The sequence below is a fragment of the Solea solea genome, chromosome 15 (genome assembly GCF_958295425.1).
Source record: "Solea solea chromosome 15, fSolSol10.1, whole genome shotgun sequence".
NCBI lineage: Eukaryota > Metazoa > Chordata > Actinopteri > Pleuronectiformes > Soleidae > Solea > Solea solea.
Genome location: NC_081148.1, coordinates 6763170 through 6785202, shown reverse-complemented (window position 1 = coordinate 6785202; position 22033 = coordinate 6763170). Strand labels below are relative to the sequence as shown.

At 40.1% G+C, this 22033-nt stretch overlaps 1 protein-coding gene across 1 annotated transcript in view; it reads right to left on the bottom strand.

Moving 5' to 3' along the window:
• LOC131474510 (contactin-associated protein-like 4) overlaps positions 1 to 22033 on the bottom strand; it is a 65737-nt gene that overhangs the window by 40681 nt on the left and 3023 nt on the right. The window contains exons 2-3 of the mRNA XM_058652416.1: positions 9587 to 9697; positions 4893 to 5086 (exon numbers count right to left, since the gene is read on the bottom strand). Coding sequence (XP_058508399.1) covers positions 4893 to 5086; positions 9587 to 9697 — 305 coding nt within the window. The remainder of the gene's footprint in view (positions 1 to 4892; positions 5087 to 9586; positions 9698 to 22033) is intronic.

Genomic DNA, 22033 nt, shown 5'->3' with positions numbered 1-22033 from the left:
TATTGTCCAGCTCATTAATGTCCTCCTGTGTGATGGACGACATCAACCTACTTCCAGTCTGTTCACATAGCCAGGTGGGGAGGGTAAGAGCATTTCCTTACATAATCACTACTCATATAGTGGCATTTCCACATTTGAGGGGGGGGGGGGGTGCCAGAGTACTGGCACGTAGAGATTGTGACTACTCGAGCATGTCTGCTTATTTTCATCCCTGTGTGATGCTGTGAAGCTTCCTCTGAAGTGTTGACTCATTTAAGTCAAGTGTCATCATCTGAACCGTGTAAGTGCGATGTTTCACTAATCTGACAGAGCTGAGCAGCTGAGTCTGTCAGTGATCAAATCCTAACCTCCTCACATGACTTTCTCCTGCTGAGGGAGCTGAGAAGAAGTGCACCTCATGTAGCTGAGGCGTTTGATAATATGACCTGACTCGAGAAATTAAATCCGTAAAAGGACACTTTAATTACAAAGAGAGAGAGGGAGAGGGAGAGAGAGAGGGAGAGAGAGAGAGAGGCAGACGAAGACAGGAAGTGCAGTCTAATAATAAAGCACAATGTCACAGTAAGAGAGGGACACGGAAAGACCCTATGTGCCTAAATAAGTAAATAAAATGAAAAGACCGTGACTTCCTAAAGGCCATGACACAGATGTTCTGTTATCGTTTGAAATTTGTGAACTTTCAGCACTGATGAATGGTAAATTGTAACCAGTATTGACCTTTGAGGGAATGGAGGGACACAGATTCAAAAGCTACCATCATTTATAAGTGATTGCCACAATCAGTTATAAATGATTGTGGCAATCACAAAGTTAATACAAATGCAAAGTTAACATTTTATCACTGCAGAAGGTCACACTTGCTCAGTGGTGGTATGCCTCTGCTGACCAATGGAGTTCACACCACACAATCTTTTTACAGACTTGTAAAACATGCACTTCAAATCAAATTGTGAGACCATTGAGACTTTTTAGCACCAAAAACCAAAACTGTTAATCAGTGAATATTTATGGCAAATTTGAAAATATCCTCTCAGGGCATTTTTAAGATGACAAGGTCTCAGTGAAGCTGACCTTTTACCACTAAATTTTTAATGAATTCACCTTTAATTTCCGACTGTTTGGGTCAGCTGTAATTAAAATTCATATCCAGGTGTTATATCATGTTGATTAAAAAAAACACACCAAAAAACTAGGTCACTATGACCTTTACCTTTGACTCTTGACCACTGAAGTCTGAAAAGTGGCTCAAGCTGAAAATAACATCAACATTTCGCCATATTAACTTCAAACAATGTTTAAAATAAACCAAAAATAATAATAAAAAAAACCATTTACAACAATATTTGTTAACTTACAATTATATTAAAGGCGACATAGAATGCTTGTATCACACATATATATTAGTTATGGAGGTCTACATACATATTTTAACTTGTTTTCATGGTTATAAACTTACTAGTCGCTGCAACCGAGCCGATCAAAATATCTCCTCACTGACGCTCTCGTCAGCCGCGCTGTTTCAGACCAAAATCACACCCGCACAAACGCAGCGCTAATTGGAGCTTCCGGTCTATGTCGCCTTTAAATATTAAATATAAATTTGAAATCTAAATATTAAATCTAAATATAAGTGTTAAATATAAATCACACATTCAGTAGCTGAGTACCAAAATAAAAGCTTGAGATGGTCAGACTGTGTTTATAGAATCAAATAACACATTTGATTTGTACTTGTGAATGTTCCAATTCACAACTACAGTTCTCATACCCGCAAATGTTCTGGTGCTGGCTCCACAGATTTAACCAAGTACGCATCGGGGGTGAGTTGAGTGTACTTGTGAAAGCCATGTATCCCAGAATGCATTTTGCCGGAACTTATCGACAGAGAAAACACATAAAAACCTGAAATAAATCTCTTTCTTATCATAAATCAGGTACCAAATTCTAAGTCCTTCTTTAGAAATTATTTAGAAAACCTGAAAATGAAATGCCTCCAGCTATAATAACCAGATGCAGAGACATAACAATCAGGAAACCAGTGCATTCTTGAAATGTATACCATATGCACAAGCTAAAAATGTCACACCTACATTTCCTACAGCCAGTTTGTAGCTGTTGTCAAAGAGCCCACATTTGCATTTCAGCGTGCCACTCAGCAGAATCTGTGCCAGCGCTACAGGGAATCCTGCTTCCAATCCCTTCACCTCCATTAACACTTAAGGTATCCCCCGGTTAGAATAGAATATTCCCAACACCATCTGTCCATTTGCATCCTTTGGAACAGATGTGAAGAAAGAATGAGTAGAGAAGATGATAGAAGGAGAAAACTGGCCAAGGAGAAAGCATTACTCGCTAACTCTGGCCTCTAAAGCTTAAAAGACAGAAAGGCCCACAAGGAATTATGACTGATGAAGCAGCTAAGCAGTCAACTCTGTTTCCCAAAAACCATAATAACCTCGGCTGACTAACGTGGGGAGCTTCAGAGGGACGTTTGAGACACGCTGTGGATTTATCTCGATTTACTGTATGCTGGGTGTGAAATCAACCAGAAGCCATTTCTGCTCTGTCTGAGGAAGTTTTGGGCTGACATTAGATTTACCTTCACTGTGAGAGTCTCACCTCTCATTTCAAATGAAGCAGTTTGTCACAGCATCGTCGGTCTGTACCAGGTGCTATGACATGACTGCCTCTACCTTATGACAGAGAACAACCCAGGTGGAAAAATAAATAAATACAACATTTCAGAGTTAAAGGCTTGACAAACAGCTTTTTTTCCCCCCAGAACAATTTTATGTGTGTTTTTTTTGAGACTTAATGAAATAAATCTCAGGATTCTGTTTCACCTGGACATTAATTCAAATGCATCTGTTACAACTGTTTATATGATTACTTTGAAGATGTTGATGTCAGGATATGCAGACAAATTAAAGGAATTTCAACACACATTTTAGACAATATTTGTAATTATGTTATGCTGTGTTATCTCCTCACAAATATGAGCTGTTGTGTTTTAGTTACCTAACAATGAGCCCTTTAAATGACTAAAAACTTGAACGTAGTCTTCCAGTTGCAAGCTTCTAGATTTGACTGGTGCCATGTCAGATTTTGTAACCAGAAGTTAACAGATGTCACTTTCAACCAAGCATATATTGGTGGTTACTTTATCATTTACAAAACTGACTTCATGTTATTTTGAAGAACTTAAATTAGTGATTGCGACTATTAACTACTCTGGTGTTATAAATCAATTGAGAGGTAGATTCATTTTCCTCAAGACTTCCATTCAAAAGGTTAACTGTCACTTCTTTCCTACTTCTGAGGCTTCACTTTTCAAACCAGAAGGCTGCATCCATTTCTTACACATGGTATAATGGACAAATGAAACACTGGCTATAAGGGAGGACTTTGCATATTTTTAATAATATGTGAAGGCTTCTCTTGATCACCAGGATGAGGTGCTTCAGAAAATGGTGCTTGTCATTTAACATCATGTTGTCAGGGTTAGGCTAGATTTATACTTCCTTATGAGTCCACAGTTCAAAGTTGTCTTTATTTTCCCACAAGGGGCAAATTGAAGCACAGCCAGCAGCAACCAAGAATAAATAAAAATAGACACAAACAACAGTTACAATGACAGTGACAAGACAAGACAAGCAGTGACACAAATGACTCACTCAGAGCCATAATGGCCATAATCTGCTTTACACGGATGTCATTATCCACAAGATTACAATGGCACACGCAGACCCTTTGCAAAAATATGTGATGTCAAAAAAACAAACATCAGGGGCTATGCAGCCCAGTTGTTGGTGTGCTCTTTTTTTAGTTGAAGAAGATGATGACAATGAGAGAGGTTATGCAAGGAGGTACATGCACCTGTAAAATACAGATACTGGCAAACGTCTGGCAAAACAACAAAGCTACTGAAGTGGAATGTGAAATTTGTACTCACACATACTAGACTGATGTGGACCCTCAGTTTAGTCTGAATGAAACTGTGACCATGTGCATGTTGGGGGGGTGGGGGGTCTGTTATATGACTTTTTGTCACTTAACTCCAAGTTGCTCCTGACCGCTGTGCCGGCAGCATGTGAATGGGTATGAGAGATGTGTAGAGTGGCTTTGGAGGGGCCACAGAGACCAGTCATGTTATGGGGAGGGTTCGGACTATTCTAAGAGCAGAGCAACAGAAGGAGGCCCCCTGTATCCATGTGTGTAGTCTGTTTATCCATTTCTTGCCAAACCTAGTCCTAATGAGACTGTTAGTCAGAGACTGTGCTACCGAGTCTTTAGTGCAACCGTAGTCACCTCCACAAAGAGTCCTGCCACCTCCAGGAAGCGTGGAAAACAATTTTTTTTCAGTATTAAACTTTCAGCTATTGAACAATTTCTAGTATTAAATTGTGTTGACCCAATGTTAGTAACTGAAACGGCAATTTTAAGCTGCTATGCCTAATGAGGTGAGGGTGAACAAGAGAGTGTGTGTGAGAGAAACTTTTTTAATATCTTTGATTATAATGTAGGAGTTATAAATTTGGGGGAGAAGCAATATCAGGCAAACATTGTTCCAGGCAGAGCATTTTAATTTAAGTAAATACCCTGGTGTAATGCACCTCGATGCAACTTTGGCACATCTTACTGGTGATACATGGTTACAGCACATCTGAAATCTTATATAATGCAGACTGCACAGCACAACAGATGCAAGTTATGATCTTATACAAGTCAATGGACTGTAGTGTGTGTCTATAGCTCCAACCTATAGGAGTTGGACCACTGTGCTTGGTGCCCCAATGGAAGGGTGCCAAAAATTAAAGCACACATAGTTGAGTACAGTACCCTGAAATAGGCCTAACATCACAACTGACAGTAGTTTTGTACAGTGCACTCACCCCGATATTGTCCTCCTGTCGATACTGTTTCCAGTTGTGTCCTGTGTCACTAAACATCAGCAGGTAGGCTGTCAGCCAATCAGAGCTGCCATAACGGCCTTGGGTGGCAACAGCAGCGATTTCTGTGCGCAAACCCAGGTCGACCTCCAACCACTGATACCTGTCTGAACTCAGGGGAGACCAACCTCCAGCACCTGGAGAGAAGGAGGAAAGAAAAACCTCTGAAGGATGGAAAGGCACAATAATAGTATTTGATTCTTTACAAAAATGGAAAAACATCGAATAACTGTGCGTGACTTTTGTTAGGAAAAGGGAGCTAGAAAATGTAAAGGGAAATTAAATGACAGCATGAACAAGAAGAGTTATCTTTTTTTTTTTATCTTTAAATGGTTTAAATCTTCAGACTGTAAAGGTTTTATCAGAGTCCATCTCTTTGATAAAGCCTGTTCTCGACATACCACAACCTATGTGAGCTGCAGCTGAGGCCTTTATGGTGAACACCGCAAGCCTTATACAATATTAAAAGTAGCTACTTCATTGCTTCATATAACCTGAGTACGAGGGCAGAGGCCCATAAAATGAAGACATTTTAAATAATTAAAATACCACAAGGTGTGTGTGTGTGTGTGTGTGTGTGTGTGTGTGTGTGTGTTTGTGTGCATGTGAATGTGCTGAATCAGACGAAAGGGACATTTCTTCTCTTAGTGAGTCCCTTCATAGTAAGGACAGGACCTAACTTGAGGATGCTCTCACCTGTGTTAACTTTTGAAAAACCTTGAAACATAATTCTGATCAACACAAAAGACTGTATTGAAATACCCTTCTAGTCCACACTTTTGGAATCATTAAGTAGACATTAAGCTTTTCCAACCTGGTTCAGAAGTCTGGTCTTTTTGCCTATCCCCAACATTTTTTCCATGGAGCATTTCTGCCCCATAATTCCCACAGCCACTGTTTGTTCTCACAACGACCTCCCCCTGGAAGTCTACCACTGCCATTCTTCACCACTGGGAATCTAAAAAGTCTTAGGCAAGGGAAAAAAAAAAATCTGAGCTCACAAAAAGCAAAGATGGATGGAAGCGGTCATCACAAAGATACAAGTATTATTACTACACAACATGTGAGAAATCCCACTGATAACAGGGCCGCTGTGATGTGTTTTTAATGTTAGACGACTGCTCACTTTCGAGTGACTTTGAAGACATGTCTAATAAATAATTACAACGAAAGACAGTAATCAATGTCACCCTCTTTCTGCTGAAATTTCCCTTATTTACCACTGGCAGCCAAATATTACAAATTCAAAATATATGTATCTGTATCAAAATTCCTTTTAAAAATGAACTTGAATCTGGGCTCTCTGCCAGTTGAGTCACTCGGAATCAGGTTAAGCAAGAGACCTCAGGAGAGTCAACTTTCCTTATCTTCTCAAAGGAGTAAGCAATTTCAACATTTCCACTACAAACCAGAAACCCCTAAGACCGCCACAACCAATTATTATAATGAGATGTGTTTTTTCTGTTTCCTCCCGAGGTAGATGTTAGATTAGTCAATTAAGATTACTCATTACCACACATGCACAGATTAGCATTCTGAACCCAATCTACGCCTCGTCTCTGTGTGTGTCCAGAGTAAAATGTGATTAAATACCCTGTGCATATTTTCAAAAGATTGACAGTGGTGGTTGCGACGTCTTAGATATTAACTGAGGCCGACCATGAACCACCGCGGAAGAGACAAGCATCGGATGCACTAACTACTACAAAGTCAAATTGGTCATCAGTAATTAATAAAAAAGATTTAGCAGCACAAAATTATCTGAAGGACAACACGAGAAAGACATTTAAGTACTCAGAGAGAGAGAGAGAATATGATCTTCCAGGGATTTCATTAATGAATTATATTGTATAAAAAGAGGCTGTAAAACAATATGCAGTAAGTGAAATTATTTAAAGGAATACTTCACTGATTTGCATTTAGCTTTGAATTACTAGAATAGGGATAGTATTTTTGAAAAATTGTGCTTCCCAACCTCAGTTTCCCCTGAAACGTTTTTTTTTGTTACTTGCCCATCAGCGACACTTGAAACTGCAACGCTAATTCCGAACTCGTAAGGGGAAGGGACCCCATTCCCAGAATGTAAACAGTGTCCGCCATCTTTGCTAACAGTTACGCTAACAAAGAAAAGAATGAAGACATTTCTCAACTCCGGGCAAACTGATGTTGGGAAACACAATTTTTCAAAAATACTACCCTGTTGTAGTGATACAAAGCTTAATGCTAATCGGTGAATTAGTCCTTTAAGGCAACTTAAATAATTGTGTGATGACAAACTGAAAAGCATTAAGTGGGTAGAAAACTTCTCATTTAGCATCAGGCTTGACTTTCAGAGCCCTTCATATGTATTCAAATTCAAATTCAAATTTCCAGCTAAATTTTTTGATGCTTCATTATATTATTATGAGTGTGGGATCAGTTTTCTGTGTGTGTTTTCTATGTCTTGCTTTCGGTATTCAGAGTAAAATGTCCCTTTTTTTTAAACAAAGCCGATAAGTTAACGCACATTCTTATACAGCAAAAAGACAAGTGCAGAGCCTTGGGAGGAAGCAAAGATCTCTTGATGTTTCTCTTAAATGGAGCCGTGTGTTGAGTCTCGGCTCATTTTGTTTTTAAATTAACTCTGAATGAAGAGTCTCCTCAGAGAGTGACTTTAGAGGGTGAGGAGCATTAGCAGCAGCTGGAGGAGGAATAAATTAGCAGGGGTTTGAATTCTAGTAAGAACAGCTGGGATTCAATAATTAAAGCAGCTTTTATTTTCACATGAATGAAACATTTTGTTATATCGTGGATTATGTCTGAAGTGAATGCTGTTCCTCTCAAAGCTCAATTAGATTTATTGAGCAAACACTACTGCTACAGGTCTAAGCTCTAATGCAATACTAATATCAGGCTGAGGATTAATGAGGCATTGTACCTTCTAGAGGTTTGATTGTGAGCAAGATAATATTGATGGGGCTCACAACCTAAACACTCACCAGTATAAAAAAGAAGAGAGTAGAAGCTCAAAGCTTTCTTAATGTATGAAACCCTTTACATGCTATTTTCCATGGATCCATCTTTGAATCAACTCCAGCAACGATCCATGAATTCATGAATGGTAAATGGCCTCCACCGATTTAGAATTTGCCCTACTGTGTTGAAACATGGCATGTAGACTCGAGTAGCATTATTGTAAACACTTTTGTTAAAACGTTACTGATAAAATGATGCTGGTAGAAAACAGTCACTTGTTCATTATGAGTTGGTGATGTTAGTGACATCTGTAATGTCGACTGTCTCCTTCTCCTCTTTTCTCTTGCCTGTGGGTCACAGCCTTGTCTGTGATGCCCCACATTCTCACTCCCACCTTTCCATTTTTGCTCTCTGGAGATGAAAACATGCTCCTCTCTTCCATCTTCACCCTCCTTTCCATTTTCTCTCTTAGTGTTTGTCTTTTTCTCATGTGGTGCACCAGGACCATTGGCAAGTGCATTAGCTTTCTTCTTCTCCTTCCTTTTCATCTTCTATCTCAACCATTATCTTTGTGTAATTTTGGTTGGATAATGATGCATAACCACCTTCTGATCCATTTTTTTTTTCCATTTTTAGTGTAATAGTGTTTGTTCTTGGTGTTTTTTGGCATCCATGATATTACATTACTTCTTCCCTTTTAAATTCCTTCAGCTTTACACATCTTCTTCCTCTGCTGCCTTTGAGAACCTTTACTGAACTGTAACCTGACTCGTGTTTTCTCTGTGCCAGACAAAACCAGAATTACATCCTAAGTGCCTTTCCCTTCATCTTCAGTTTCTCCAAAGCACGTGGAAAAAGTAACATATTTCTTCCCTTTACATGCATCTTATCTGTTTTTGCAAGCATCAAATTCTTCTTTATACAGATCAAACTCAGATCAGTCGGCAGTGACTGACTGAAGTGAGGGAACACAGCGGGTGTTGCTGCTCGCAGCTTTTACCAAACACACAAGAAGGTTCCCAGGTGGTTAGAATCATTCACATCCTCAGCAGTGTCTTTACTCAGTTTAGGTTAAGACGAGTAAACTCTTCCTGCAACAATGCAGCAAAAAACCTGTCTTTTTCGCACCTTCCTGTTTCAGCGTACATTATTTTAATGTGGTCACTCTTTTGTGACAAAACATGACCATTTTCCATGGTGTGACATTCTTAACTAATAAATTCACCTAAAACCAGAGTAGAAAGAGGGGGAAAAACTGCTCTTCTCTCTTTCTGCCTTGTCTGTCTCCGTTTGTCAGTTCATTCATTCCCCCAAGGAAGTATCTGTCAGTTGGTCTGAATCCAAGCGAGAGTCTTTTTTTTTGATGTTGTGTGCCGTGTGCCCTACATGGAAGCGCATCATGAGGTGAGTCTATCAGACCAGGAACAGAGGGGAGTTTCCTTTGTGCAGCTTTCCTTTCTCTATATCACAGAATCAAGAACCCTTTTGTTGTGACAGTGCAAACCACTGCCCCACCGTGTTGGCCCATTAATTACCCTAAACTGAAAAGGCACGGATTCTGTGGTTTAGATGGAGAAAACCTGGTTGATGAACCGTTAAATGACCCCAAAACAAACTCACAGAAAGGAGCTGGTGAGAAGAACAGTGAGGCTCAGCAAGAGAGTACAGTTGTTCTGACTCACCTTCTCTTCGGTTCAGCTTAGCAAAACCTGGCCCGTGGCTGCCAGACAATTGTGAGGAGCTCCTGAAGGATGAGGGCAGTAGATTTGACACCAGGGGACTGTGACACACCTCTGTCAACAACAGAAGAGGAAGAAAGGATTCAATTGTAAAACATACTCTTAGCCTGCACAGCCAGTTACAAGCTTTTCATTATTATTATTTCAATGTTTAGAAATTCACTGATAAGGTTTTTCATTCATCATCCAGTGATGTTCAACCAAGGTAAGCTAAGCTAGCAGTGCTTAGTTAAAATGAACGTCTGTTACATGTTAAACTATAACCAGAGGAGATTACACAACATCCACAACTCTGTTTCTCAGTGTGGCAGTGATAAGATATGGCGTCGGTCCTCCGCATGGCAACATTTTCATGCTTCACACAGAAAGTGATGTGTTGTATGCCAAGACAGATGGAGGAATAGCAACATTGTGCTAGAAATAAAAATGAACAAACATTTTCAAGGGAATTCTAATGCTGAAAAAAAAGTGGTAATCCATGCAGTTTGTTGCTGCTGTATACACACAAATGCTCCCTCAGTCAGGTCTGACAGTATTGCTTGACAGAGATGAAGACAAAATGTACATACAGCAGTTTCAAATAAATACAATATACATATAAAAACAATTACACATAATGTAACATTATGATCAAACAGCTCCTCAGCGCTGTCACCAAGCGCCCTTCTGATCGCGTTCCCTTTGTGTGTGTGTGTGTGTGTGTGCGCTGTTCTTTGTTACCAGTAACTACCGTGCACTGGGGCCCGTCGTTACCAAACCTTGTTCATCTCCTTTATGTACATGATAGACGCTGCGATGAAAACTGCATTACCTGCGATTAAATAATGGTTGTTGGTTAAGTTTTAGCGACCCTCTCAATGTATGACTTCACAACTTCCATGTGAACTCGGCTCCTATGTAACTCAAACCCAGCTTATGTGTAAAAAGTCATCGAAAACTGATTAAGTCTATGTGATTTGTTTTTTGACTTAATTGCAAGCTTGGCACTATTGTCTTCTATTGCTGTATGTAGTCGTCCATCTCTGCATGTCACGCCACAGTAGTTGCACTGTGTACTGTTGGTTGAAATACACTCCTTGATTTAGCACTTCACTTCTGGCATGTGACATCACAATTCGATTTTGTAACTGATTACATTTTAACTTTGTGTTAGTGATCAATACTTATCTTCCACTCATACATCAGTCTTCCCAAAACTATGTGCACTCATATTTGATTAAAAATGTGATACTAAATCTTCTTTTAATATACCCCACTGCAAAAGTAAATGACCCATTGGCTTCCATTCCTAAATCTGCCGTCAAACAGTGGATGTTTTGCTGGGAGCATCTCTAAGAGATAAGATATCGCTTGTTGAAATTAAATTAATGAAAGATCTTAAGCTGTCTTTACTTTGTTTTTGAGATTTAATCAGACTTGGCCTCGAGTGCTTTGACATTGGATTCCTGCCCAGTATGTTAGCTTTAACTTTGGTCTATCTTTCATGGGACATTGATTCCATCTTGCTTTTATTCATTGTTATGCATTATCTGAATAGTGCTACATGTTAATCAAATAATGCGAGGATACAGACTTACTCAAAACATAAAATAGATGTATTAATTTATAAATGTTCTATGTAAAGAGAGTTGGACTCAGGACTGAGAACCAGGGAAAACATGTTGGCCAAGGGTCGAACTGCAGGGGTGGAGGTTGGCTTAGGTGCCAAATTAATTTCAGAGACAGAGGTCACACTGACTGAGTTTGAAAAGCAGACGTCACCCAGGACACCAGACGACCAGAAGCTCAGCAGGAGTCACCAACTGAGCTGAAGTTGGCTGCGATGTATCCTGGAGAGGAGGGGCACCAACTGAGGTGCAGAGGCTCAGGTCAGTTGTGGCACTGACTGAATTGCAGGAACATACATCGACCGGGCACATCGCCACTGACTGGGGTTCAACAACAGACACTGGATGTGACACTGACTGGAAACGGAAAACTGGTTATTTTCCAAGCCTTGTGCAGGCTGCTGGAAACATGCAGCTAAAGGCTAGTAGGCTAAAAGCTTGTCGACTGAGATGCAGACTAGAGGCTTGAAGGCCATAAATCAGCTAGCTGGGGAGCAGCCATCAAGAGTCCATGGTGTTCAAGTGTTCAAACAACAGCTCAATAAAGTTTACAACTTAAACAGCCGTGCCTTTGGCAGGAGGAGATGCTGGTCTCAACCACCGACCATATACAAACATGGAAGCATCGTTCTGGTTTGCTGATGAAGCTAATCAGGAAACAAGAATATATTGAACAGTGACTGCGCTGGTTGCAGAAACAACAATCTTTGGAAAATTGAGGCTAATTGTCACCTCACTTAAAGTCAGTTAACATTTCCCTGAGGAATTCATTCATTCATTGATTGTCCATCGCTTTATCCTTCACATGAGGGTTACAGAGCTGCTGGTGCCAGTCCCAGCTGACACAGGGCTAAAGGCGGGGTGCACCCTGGCCAGGTAGCCAGTCCATCACAGGGCCAACATGAACAACCATTCACTCACACACTTACACCTACGTGCCATTTAAAGTGTCCAAATAACCTTTACGATTTGAACATGTAGGATTAAACTGAAGAACCTGGAGAAACTCCCTGCCAGTTCAAGTCCCCAGCAGGTCAAAAGGGGCTGGGGTACCCCTTAGCAAGGTACCCAACCCCCATTGCTCCCGGGCACTACTCAGTGTGGCAGCCCACTGCTCCTAATTCTAGGATGGGTCAAATGCAGAGAAATCGTTTCCCTAAGGAGATTAATAAAGTACAAGATTTAGCTGTGCCTAACTTTGTGGCATGTAGTGAGGAAATACTAATCTCAATTGATAGTTAAGATCTTCTTCAATAGCACATTATGTCCATTTTGTGTTCCCTTGAAAGCTACAGTAGGTGCCTGGTTGTATAGGTGATGTTGATAAATCTTGAATTGCAAACCCTCAACATGGTGAGGGTAAAATGATCATTTTGGTATTTTTACAGGCGCCGGTGGCAGATGTGAAGACATTTATGCAAAGTCAAAAAAACAAAGTACAAAACATTACATGGGGGAAACAAAACTGCAAACTGGAGCTGAACCAAACAGAGAAACACACCAGAGAATACAACAAAACTAGCAGAGACTAAAGGACAGGGATAGTTGAGCACAGGTGAAACACATTAGGACAGGCCAGTCACAAAAGAGGGAAACCAGACTATAATAACTGAAAATAAGAAGAATGTGAAAATTCTGATCAAGAAAAAAACAAAAGTCCAAACTGAGTACTAATCTAATATTTTCAGGACCATGGCTCACAGCAGTCATAGATGAACTAAGATTTTTTTTTTTTTAGTAACACCGACAGTTTTTTTAATGGAGCTGATGCAATCATAAAGGAAAACCTCAATTATGTTTTGACCCAGCAATAATTTAACAACTCCTTTGAGCAGAACTTAATTCTGTACCAGTGGCTGACAAGTCACAGAGCTGGCTGTGAAAAACCAATTTAAAGAGGTGGAAGGGGATAAAGAAAATGCTGAGGACCTCCGAAATAAACAAACACAAGGAAAAATATCACTTGAGTTTGGGTCAATGACTAAAAAACTGCAGCTCATAAAATATCCTGACACATCAGCAGGGCATCAAGGAAAAGTGAAGCAGTAGCTGGACTTCCTCTTGCCCAACAGTACTTTATATTTTTTCCTTTACCCTGGTCTTTTGTGAGCTCTTTCATGAGCCTCAATCCTCATTTTACTGATTTTCATGACCTTGTTTAATTCATTTAAATAAGTGCAGCAGCAGCTGTAGCTGTTACCAGCCAGGTTTATGGTAAATTCAGTTTGACATTAGCAAACCAAATTTTTTTTTTCAAAGACAGCATAAAAAAAATGGCAGAGGTTTCTTTGTGATTGATATTTTAGCATATTTATAAAACATCTATGGAATATCTTTGTAATGCCACTTTTTCTCTAATTTATAGCTTACTATTTCAAACATATGTAAGTCTGAAAACTATTTTGGAGATTGTCTGATGGGCCTGGATATGCAAACACAAATGTCACTAACATTTTCTGTCAGCATTTTATGCAAGCCCCAATTTTTTTTCTCCCAGAAGCATTTCACTGACAGTGGCGCTCGACAGTTTTTGGCCGAAACAAAGCTGCTGCAGAGCATTTGTCTTTCTCACACTGAAGATCTACGGGTTTAAGATCACTGAATTGTTTTTCCTCACTCCGAATAGTTTCCGGCACATTTGCAACATGTATTCCAACCTTTTCTTCACCATGAGCTTCACCTATATCCACCAACCTCTCCATGAATAAGTGTTACTTTATGTCCTGGAATAACAGCGTCTCAAAAGAATGAATGATTAAATCAAGCTGATACTGAGCACAATATTCACACCAAGCCCCGCTTAAAACTGCATTGACAAGACTTCTGGTGATATTTGATGTGATTATTCTGCCTCTGCTTGTCTCCATGAACAGAGAGGATTTGATATTATTTATTTGTCGAGTCCTTCAGCTGAAAACAGGCTCTGTCAAGCAAAACTATCAGACCTGACTGAGGAAGCATTTGTGGGTATGCTGAAAGAAGCTTTTTTCTTTTTGAGTAGTAGAATTCAATTCTGAAATTGTCGTACTCTTCTTTGTATATTCATTCATACTCTGAGCTGTTTACAGTCATCTCATCTCACTTTATTGGTGTAATGCTGCCTCCATTTGTGCTGACATCACATTTCTGTGTGTGACACTTGAGTTCTAAACACATATATACTGAGAATAAAAACATAGAGACTCATGTGGATCTGATATTGTCTTAATCTACACTGTGTGAACTGGGTTATCAATCTTTTAATATATTGGATTTATTTCTTCTTAAAAGTGACTCACTAAAGCTTTAAGTTTGAATTGTCGTCATCAAAGAGCCGCAGTCTCATCTAATATATTTGTTCTGCAGGTGTGACTAACTGCTTTGTATGAATATGAACAGTAATGAATGATTCTATATTCCCAGCTAGATTCCTCCATTAAAGTTTAAAAATGTAGAGATTAGGAGAAAGACAGAGCATAAATAGTGCATGTACTGTACATATGCATTTGTGGTATTTAGATATCATTCAGCTTGACATTTAGAGTGAACAGCTTGACTCCCTCGCTCAGAGCTAGGTTGCCAGAGAATTTCCATAAACTGCACGCAGAAATGATAGCAATAAAAGCATGAGGATCTGTAATTAACATCAAGGAAGCTGTAGAAGCACTGCCATGGGTGGAAAAACAATAATTAAGTTGTGAACATTGCCTCCCACTCCTCAAGGTCTTTGTAATCCCATGGCAATATATGCAGTACATCCTGTGTTGTGTTGTGCTACACTGAATTCTTTACATTGTTTTAGAACACATCACCAGCATAGTGCTGCCTCTTTAAGCCAGAGATGTGCTAATTATGGGGACTGCTTTGTTAGAAGGACTTATTTGTAATTCATGTCATTCATTTTATCAAATGTGATTTATCACATTTTTGTGTCTTTTGTGCTCTGACATGTCTGACTTGACCTGCTTATCCAACCCAGTAGGATTTATTTGAGGAACATCATGGCTTTTAAACTCTGGTTCATACAGGTAATGTATGAACCATACATTAATGCACGTTACTTACATTTGATTTGGTACATGCGAGCCAGAAGTAATTAATATTATGAAGTTAGGTAGGAAGATGCTAACATATGGCTTCACTCCTGGAGGAAATTATTCTGCAGTAGAGACAGCTATTTAATTATCTACTAGTTATTAATGTTAACAGCTAAGCTGATGTAAGAGAGGGAAGATTCTTTATTGGAGAGACTGAACTGAACCAGTGTGAAAAGAAATTAAAGTTTTTAAATTAAGATTCAAAATAGTGGACTGGAGCCATCCCTGCCATTTAAGAGGACAAAATAACAAGACAAAATGACATGTTGATTCAAAAAATGACATTATTTGACAGAAGTGCACATGGTAAAATAAGCACAATTATACATTTTACCAATAAGCTCAAAGATGCTAATGAGGATTGTGCTACTATGACTCAGAACACAGAGAAACCAGAGGGGGCAAAATAAGAGAGAAAGATCCATGATCGTGTCCTGTGGTTATCAGCCACCGACTGGATTTCAGCTTTGAGGAGAAACGCTTTGTCGTCTCCTCCCCTGGTGGTAGAGCCTGACCCCATGTATGGTGGAGAATTTTAACACGGCGAGCCTCTGCATGACATGCAGGAAACCGTAAGCAACGGGGGAAAGTAGAAGCCCTTCCTGTTGGACCTGTTTCTTGTGTTCACTGATGCATGTCCCACTCAGAGTCTACGCACTGACTCACCCACGCACAATTTAGGACAAGGACATTCAAAAAACCATCAGTAGCACCTTGGGAAGCACAAGCAGTGAATAGATTCGGCTCAAACCCCTTGGATTCAAGATTAAGTTTCAGGCACTCTGTTCAACACTTACACCTTTACTGTGCAATGAAGTTTAGACAATTTACTCACAAAATCATCCTATAGTGTGCAGATATATATATATATATTAATTTAGAGCCAATGCCGGTGCAGCTAAGGAAATGTGCACTGCTGTTAACTAAACGACATGAAAAAGAAAAATCAATAAAATTCTACCATTTCCAAATGGTCAATGAATTTGTGTTTATTCAGTGTTTGCCAGGTCTAACTTTCATCCTTTTCTGCACAGGCAGTAAACTGAAATCCCCCATGGCTGCAGAGCTGGAAAGGTTAAAGAATCTGGCTGATGAAGAGAAACTTTAATCACCCACCTGGCAGAAAAAACGCAATCAGCATTGTGCCCTTGAACCACTCACTTTCTCACAACCTTTTGTGTTGTTTGACGTAAATGGACAAAATGACTTAGAAGTGTTTTACTGGACAGATATGCATTCCTTTAAAGACAAAACAATGACACTGTTTGTTGGAGTGACTTCAAAACAGCTGGCAGCAACTGGTTTATTCCCTATCACGGCAGTTGGCTTGTTCTTCGTTTTGAACACATTTATAATAACAAAGACGGAAAAAGGTTTAAGGCTTTCTCATTAAATCAAATTACGGAATAATTCCAACCTTCAGCAATAAAGAGAACATTTAAAAACTAAGCTCTTACATTCAACAAAAGGTGCATGGGAAATAATCTCAAAAGCCACGAAAATAGCGAAAACGCCTCTTCATCCACATTGACACCAACCTGTGGTAGAGTCCAGATTCCTTGTGTAAACCCATTTTGTTCACTTATTTAGCTGCTGTGGCACTGCAGAGTGTGAATTATTGATACACAGATGAATGCAAAAACAGACGGGGTGTGTGTGTGCGACATGTGACCTGTGAACAGGGCCATGTGTCACAGTCAAACTTCATTATGGTTTCCTTTTACAGCCTCCACCTGGAGAAAACCTAAAAACATAATCACCTGTTGAGAGGTTCTGTGCTGGTGATCAGCATCTCTACATTCTTCTCTGTTGATTTACAAAAATGCATCGATCAGTGATAGATCAGTGTGCAGCTACTGATCAGCACTCGTGGCACAAACAACTTCTTTTCAGAAGGGTGCTGCTGCAAGGGGGGGTCTAAATCATAACCCACTGTCTCTCATTTAGACACAACGTGTGGCTTCTGCATCAACATGAGACCATGTTAAAAATCTAATCTGACATCCAAACTCACTGAAAACAGTGGTGCTGTATCTTCTTTATATGCATCAGCATGCAAAAGCAATGCAATCAACTGACCACCTTTGCGTGTGCTGCTATTTCCTGTAAACCATGACCCACCTCATATCATAATTAGTGTATTATGCTATGATGTCATTTTCTGTCATTGTTTGTTTGTGTCACGCTTGGTGTAAGCACATGCAAATGTGCAAAAAGCTTTGCTCATGCATATTTCACAACATTTTGCCTCTGCCGAGCAACAACAACTTCACTGAGAGGTGATGACGCTGTAGCTGCCTCTTGATTTAGTTAGAGAGTCGGGCCACACGGGTGGTGTGGTGGTGAGGGCTCTTGCCTTTGCAGCAAGGAGACCCGGGTTCAAGTTCAAGTTGAAACAAGGGCCTATCTGCATGGAGTTTCATGTTCTCCCAGTGTGTGTGTGGGTGTTCTCTGGCTTCCTCCCACAGGGCAGATAACATGCAATATGGGAATTAAGTAAATTGGTCACTCGAAATTCACCATAGGTGTGAGTGTGAGAGTGAATGGTTGTTTCTCTCCATGTGTGTGGCCCTGCGATGGACTGGTGAACTGTCATGGGTGTACCCTGCCTATCGCCCTATGTCAGCTATTGGCACAGCACCCCTGCGACCCTCTGATGGAGGATAAAGCGGTAGATGGATGGATGGATGGTTCCACTATGCTAATAGGTGGAATATCGAATGCTGAAAACACACCTATAGCACTAGTTATTGCTTTAGTACGAGTTGAATTTTGTGGAAGTTTTCTTCCAAATGAGGATGGAGGAGTTGCCTGTGTTAACGGAGTTGTCTTCGTAGTCATGTTTACGTACTTGATGATGCATGTGGAGATGTCCTGTGCTTTGCTACACATGCATAAAATAGCTCACACACACACCGTGGTTTTCTGGTCTGCAACTTTGTTGAACGTTGTTGACAAAACTTACGGGGGGGACCTAAAATATGTGTCGCCCAAATCAGCAGTTGCCATGGTTACTATTAGTTGGCAGCAGCTTCCATTAAATCCTTGATTGCTACTTTGTTTCCCACGATCGAGACTGTGACATCGTTTTGATCGTGACACCCCTACTCAGGATGACCTTAGCCTCACTTCTTAGAGTTAATTACTGGAAATTGCAATGAACCAGTGCTTATCAATAGGTGAGATATTTCTCAGCTCTGATCTGTGGATTGAAGTGATGAAATGTCAGGCACTGAAGGAAATGGAGAGCAATCTCTCTTCTTTCTCTTCTCTCTCTCATAGTCATTGCTTTGCTCGTCAGATCCCTCGTCTCTCTTGCTTGTTGGCCATTAGTTGACCTTTTTCCAAAGCTGTTCAATGTCAGCTACAGTCAATGACTTTTCTACTGCACTCACATTTGCCAAGACATCCCTTTGGATCTAATTGTCCCTTGTAGCAGCTTGGATTGAGAGCGTAAACAGCCGGTAGTTTTACAGTTAGAAGACATTTAAATGCAGCTCAAGTGTGAGGATGTTTTTTTGTTAAATGATGCCCAGTTCTCCTCATGAGGACTCAGAAGTAATATCCTGCAACCACTGATTTTCATAATAGTTGTCTGTTGAATTGTGGATGCTCCATGCTTTGCCTCTGATATTCTAAAATATATATATATCAACTTCAGCTACAGCCAATTGAGTTCCATATTACACCCAAGACAGTGGCAGTAAATAACAAGTCATTAAGAGGTGGTGCTGGAAAAATAACGCTGTACATTGTTCAGAGAGGGAATATGTAATCAGACGTAATAAAGGTGTTTGTTTCAAAGGGGTTTGGGAGGTTAAGTTAGTCAGAAACATAAGGTTGCTGATTGTTTTGAGGGAACAGTTTTTCTCTTTATAACATTAATTTGTTTGTCTGCAGCTTGGCAATCATCATCAAGGATACTTATTTATCATATCCTTAGTCTATTTAGCATCATCATCATCATCATCGCTATCACTGGCATCATCTTTGTCACCATCGTTTACATCATTATCATCAGAGGAAGGATCGTTGAACATCCTCCTGATCTCATTCACTACTTCTACTTCTTATTCTTAATCTTTATCACCATTCTCCTGTTCTTCCATCTACTTATACATCATCATCCTCTTCTTCCTCATCCTCTCAATCATACTCCATTGGGACAAGAATGACTTCATTTTAGTGTCACTTTTGACATCCGTAGTTTCACTCGTCTTCTTCATCAGGTGATCTGAGGCTCAAGTATAGCACTGCAGTGAGTGTCAAGAGACCCGACTTGAGCAGAGAGTGATTTTTAAAATAATAAAAGTTATTTAAAGGTAATGACAGGCCCATGTGATGAATGTGTGTGTGTTTAGTGAGCCAAAGCTTCAGTGGGGTCGGCCCTGAGCAAATATCAATGCATCACAAACTCAGATGGATGGACTGCAGGCCTCTGTCAGTTTTATCACTTAGCTACTTGTCCCTGGGTTAATAAATCTAAACTCCTGATGGACGGCTCCAAGTTTGCAGTGATGGCTGTTGCTGGTGTAACACAGCCTGGACTTCATCAGGTTGGTATTATGGCTGACCTCTTCTGAACACATATTAGAAGAGGAGATTTCTCTCCTCAGCTTCCTTTCCTTCATTGCCAGAGTGAGTAATGTTTACATTTAGTTCTAATTACAACGATAGCTGAAGTCCTAAAGAAGACACACATCAGAATAAAGTTGGCAGAATCCTGCACGGGATGATTGACATTAAAGATTCAAGTCAAGTACAGCAAGTTAAAACTAATCCATCCCAAAGCGTCGTGATGATGGAGATTGATTTCTCCTCTGAGATTTCCCCCTTCACACTGAAGTATGAATGTCGGCAAACATCATTTTCAGAGGAGATAAAAACAAAACAAGCCAAGATTTGTATGCTGACATCAGAGGGAAGCAGATGAAAATGATTTCAATAATTGGCACACACTTTTGTGCACTTTTATAAACCATTAATAATCACACTGTCGATACTCCTGACATTTCACTATCTCCTCCGTCTGATACAAACTGGTTCCTGCAGCCTTAAGCCTGCAGGTTAACACTAAAAATGATGCTGTGAAAGCAACTCAAGGATTTAGCCATTCACACTGTAGGCACATACAGGTATTTGACCAGGCCACACAATTATGTCAACTCATTAAGTTAATTATAGAGTAATAAATGCTTATCTGTGAAAGGTTACATCTGATTTAAGGATGACACTGATGATACAGGACCAGAAGCAACAAGTCTTGTGGTCTCTTATGGGTCTTGGGCTGTTTGTCTGTAATTAATTGTTTGCATATGTGGTGACACAGGGAGAAAGGAGGGTAATACTAACGTGAAGGGACACTAAGTGTCATTCGCAAATTTGACATCACTTTTCAACTTTAAGATACTAATATTTTCCTCTATTTGTTGTGCTTTTGTTGCTCTAACATTTTAGAGTTATTATCATTTAGACTCTATGCCAGCTTGCACCTTCATGGGTTATATCTGATTTGTGCCACATGGGAGGACACAATCAGAATTGGGTCACCTGCACCATACAATGTAAACGCAGCCTTAGGCATGCAGAGTGAAGGAACCAGAGATCTGTCACCAGACATGTGGCTAGAGGATGACCTGCGCTATCTCCTGAGCAACATCTCTGTCTTTATAACATTGTGTCACATAATAGTGTTGCATGTTAAGAAAAAAGTAAAAATATGCCACTTAGTTTTGTGCTTCATCATCAAACACACCAGAGTCAACAGCTGAGCATCTATCATCAGCTGACAAGTCATTTACTTCTCAAAAGCTTTGGGACAAAAGCAGCTGAATTTGAACAGCGAGAAGAAAACAACAATTTTCAGTTTAGATGCAGCGTCTAGCGACAAATTTATTTTAACCTGACCACCTCTCTGCTGTTGACTGAGTGGTGAGTCATTCGTTATCGGAGCATAACATGTGCACATGCAAGAAACTTACTGCATTTACAGGCTTCACAAACACACACACACACACACGAGATTCATGCTGCTTAGCATTCCGTCGCTCACCTCCTATCACACACACACACATACTTGTTTCTTATCTCAAGGTGCACACACTCACACTCACAGGACATGTACACACAAAGGTTTGGAGGGCGGCAGTTCTATTTGTCATTAGGCTGCGATTAGAGCAGACACTCAACGGACTCCAAATCAGCCCAGACCAAAGATAGGAATTCCACAGGGGAACGAGCAGGTCTGAAAGAGACTGAGAGAAAAGTTGTGTGTGTGTGTGTGTGTGTTATCTGACTGATGAAGCATCCACTCTATATGATAGCAATGATGAGTGCTTGTTGCTGGTGTGTTCACTAGATTCACACAATCTAGGAGAGAGAACTCCAATGCCAAAAACTCTACTGCTTTGAGGAACAAATGCAAACAGCAGGTATGTGTGTTAAAAAGTTAGGCTGTGATAGAAGAAAGTAAGTTTTAGAGGACACCTAAAGGCATTTTTAATGTCTGACACCACTGCCCTGGTAGCTTTAAAAAAAAAACATGTGGCTGCATCAACCTAATTGCTCCATTGAGACATGAACCACATGAGCACCATCTCCTGCCTTCACCTGCTCCATTCAGGCGCAATTCACGTTAAAAAATATCAAGGCATCCTGGGACCAAAAAATGCTGTCTATAGTGTCAGACAGCTCAGTCTCAGGTCATG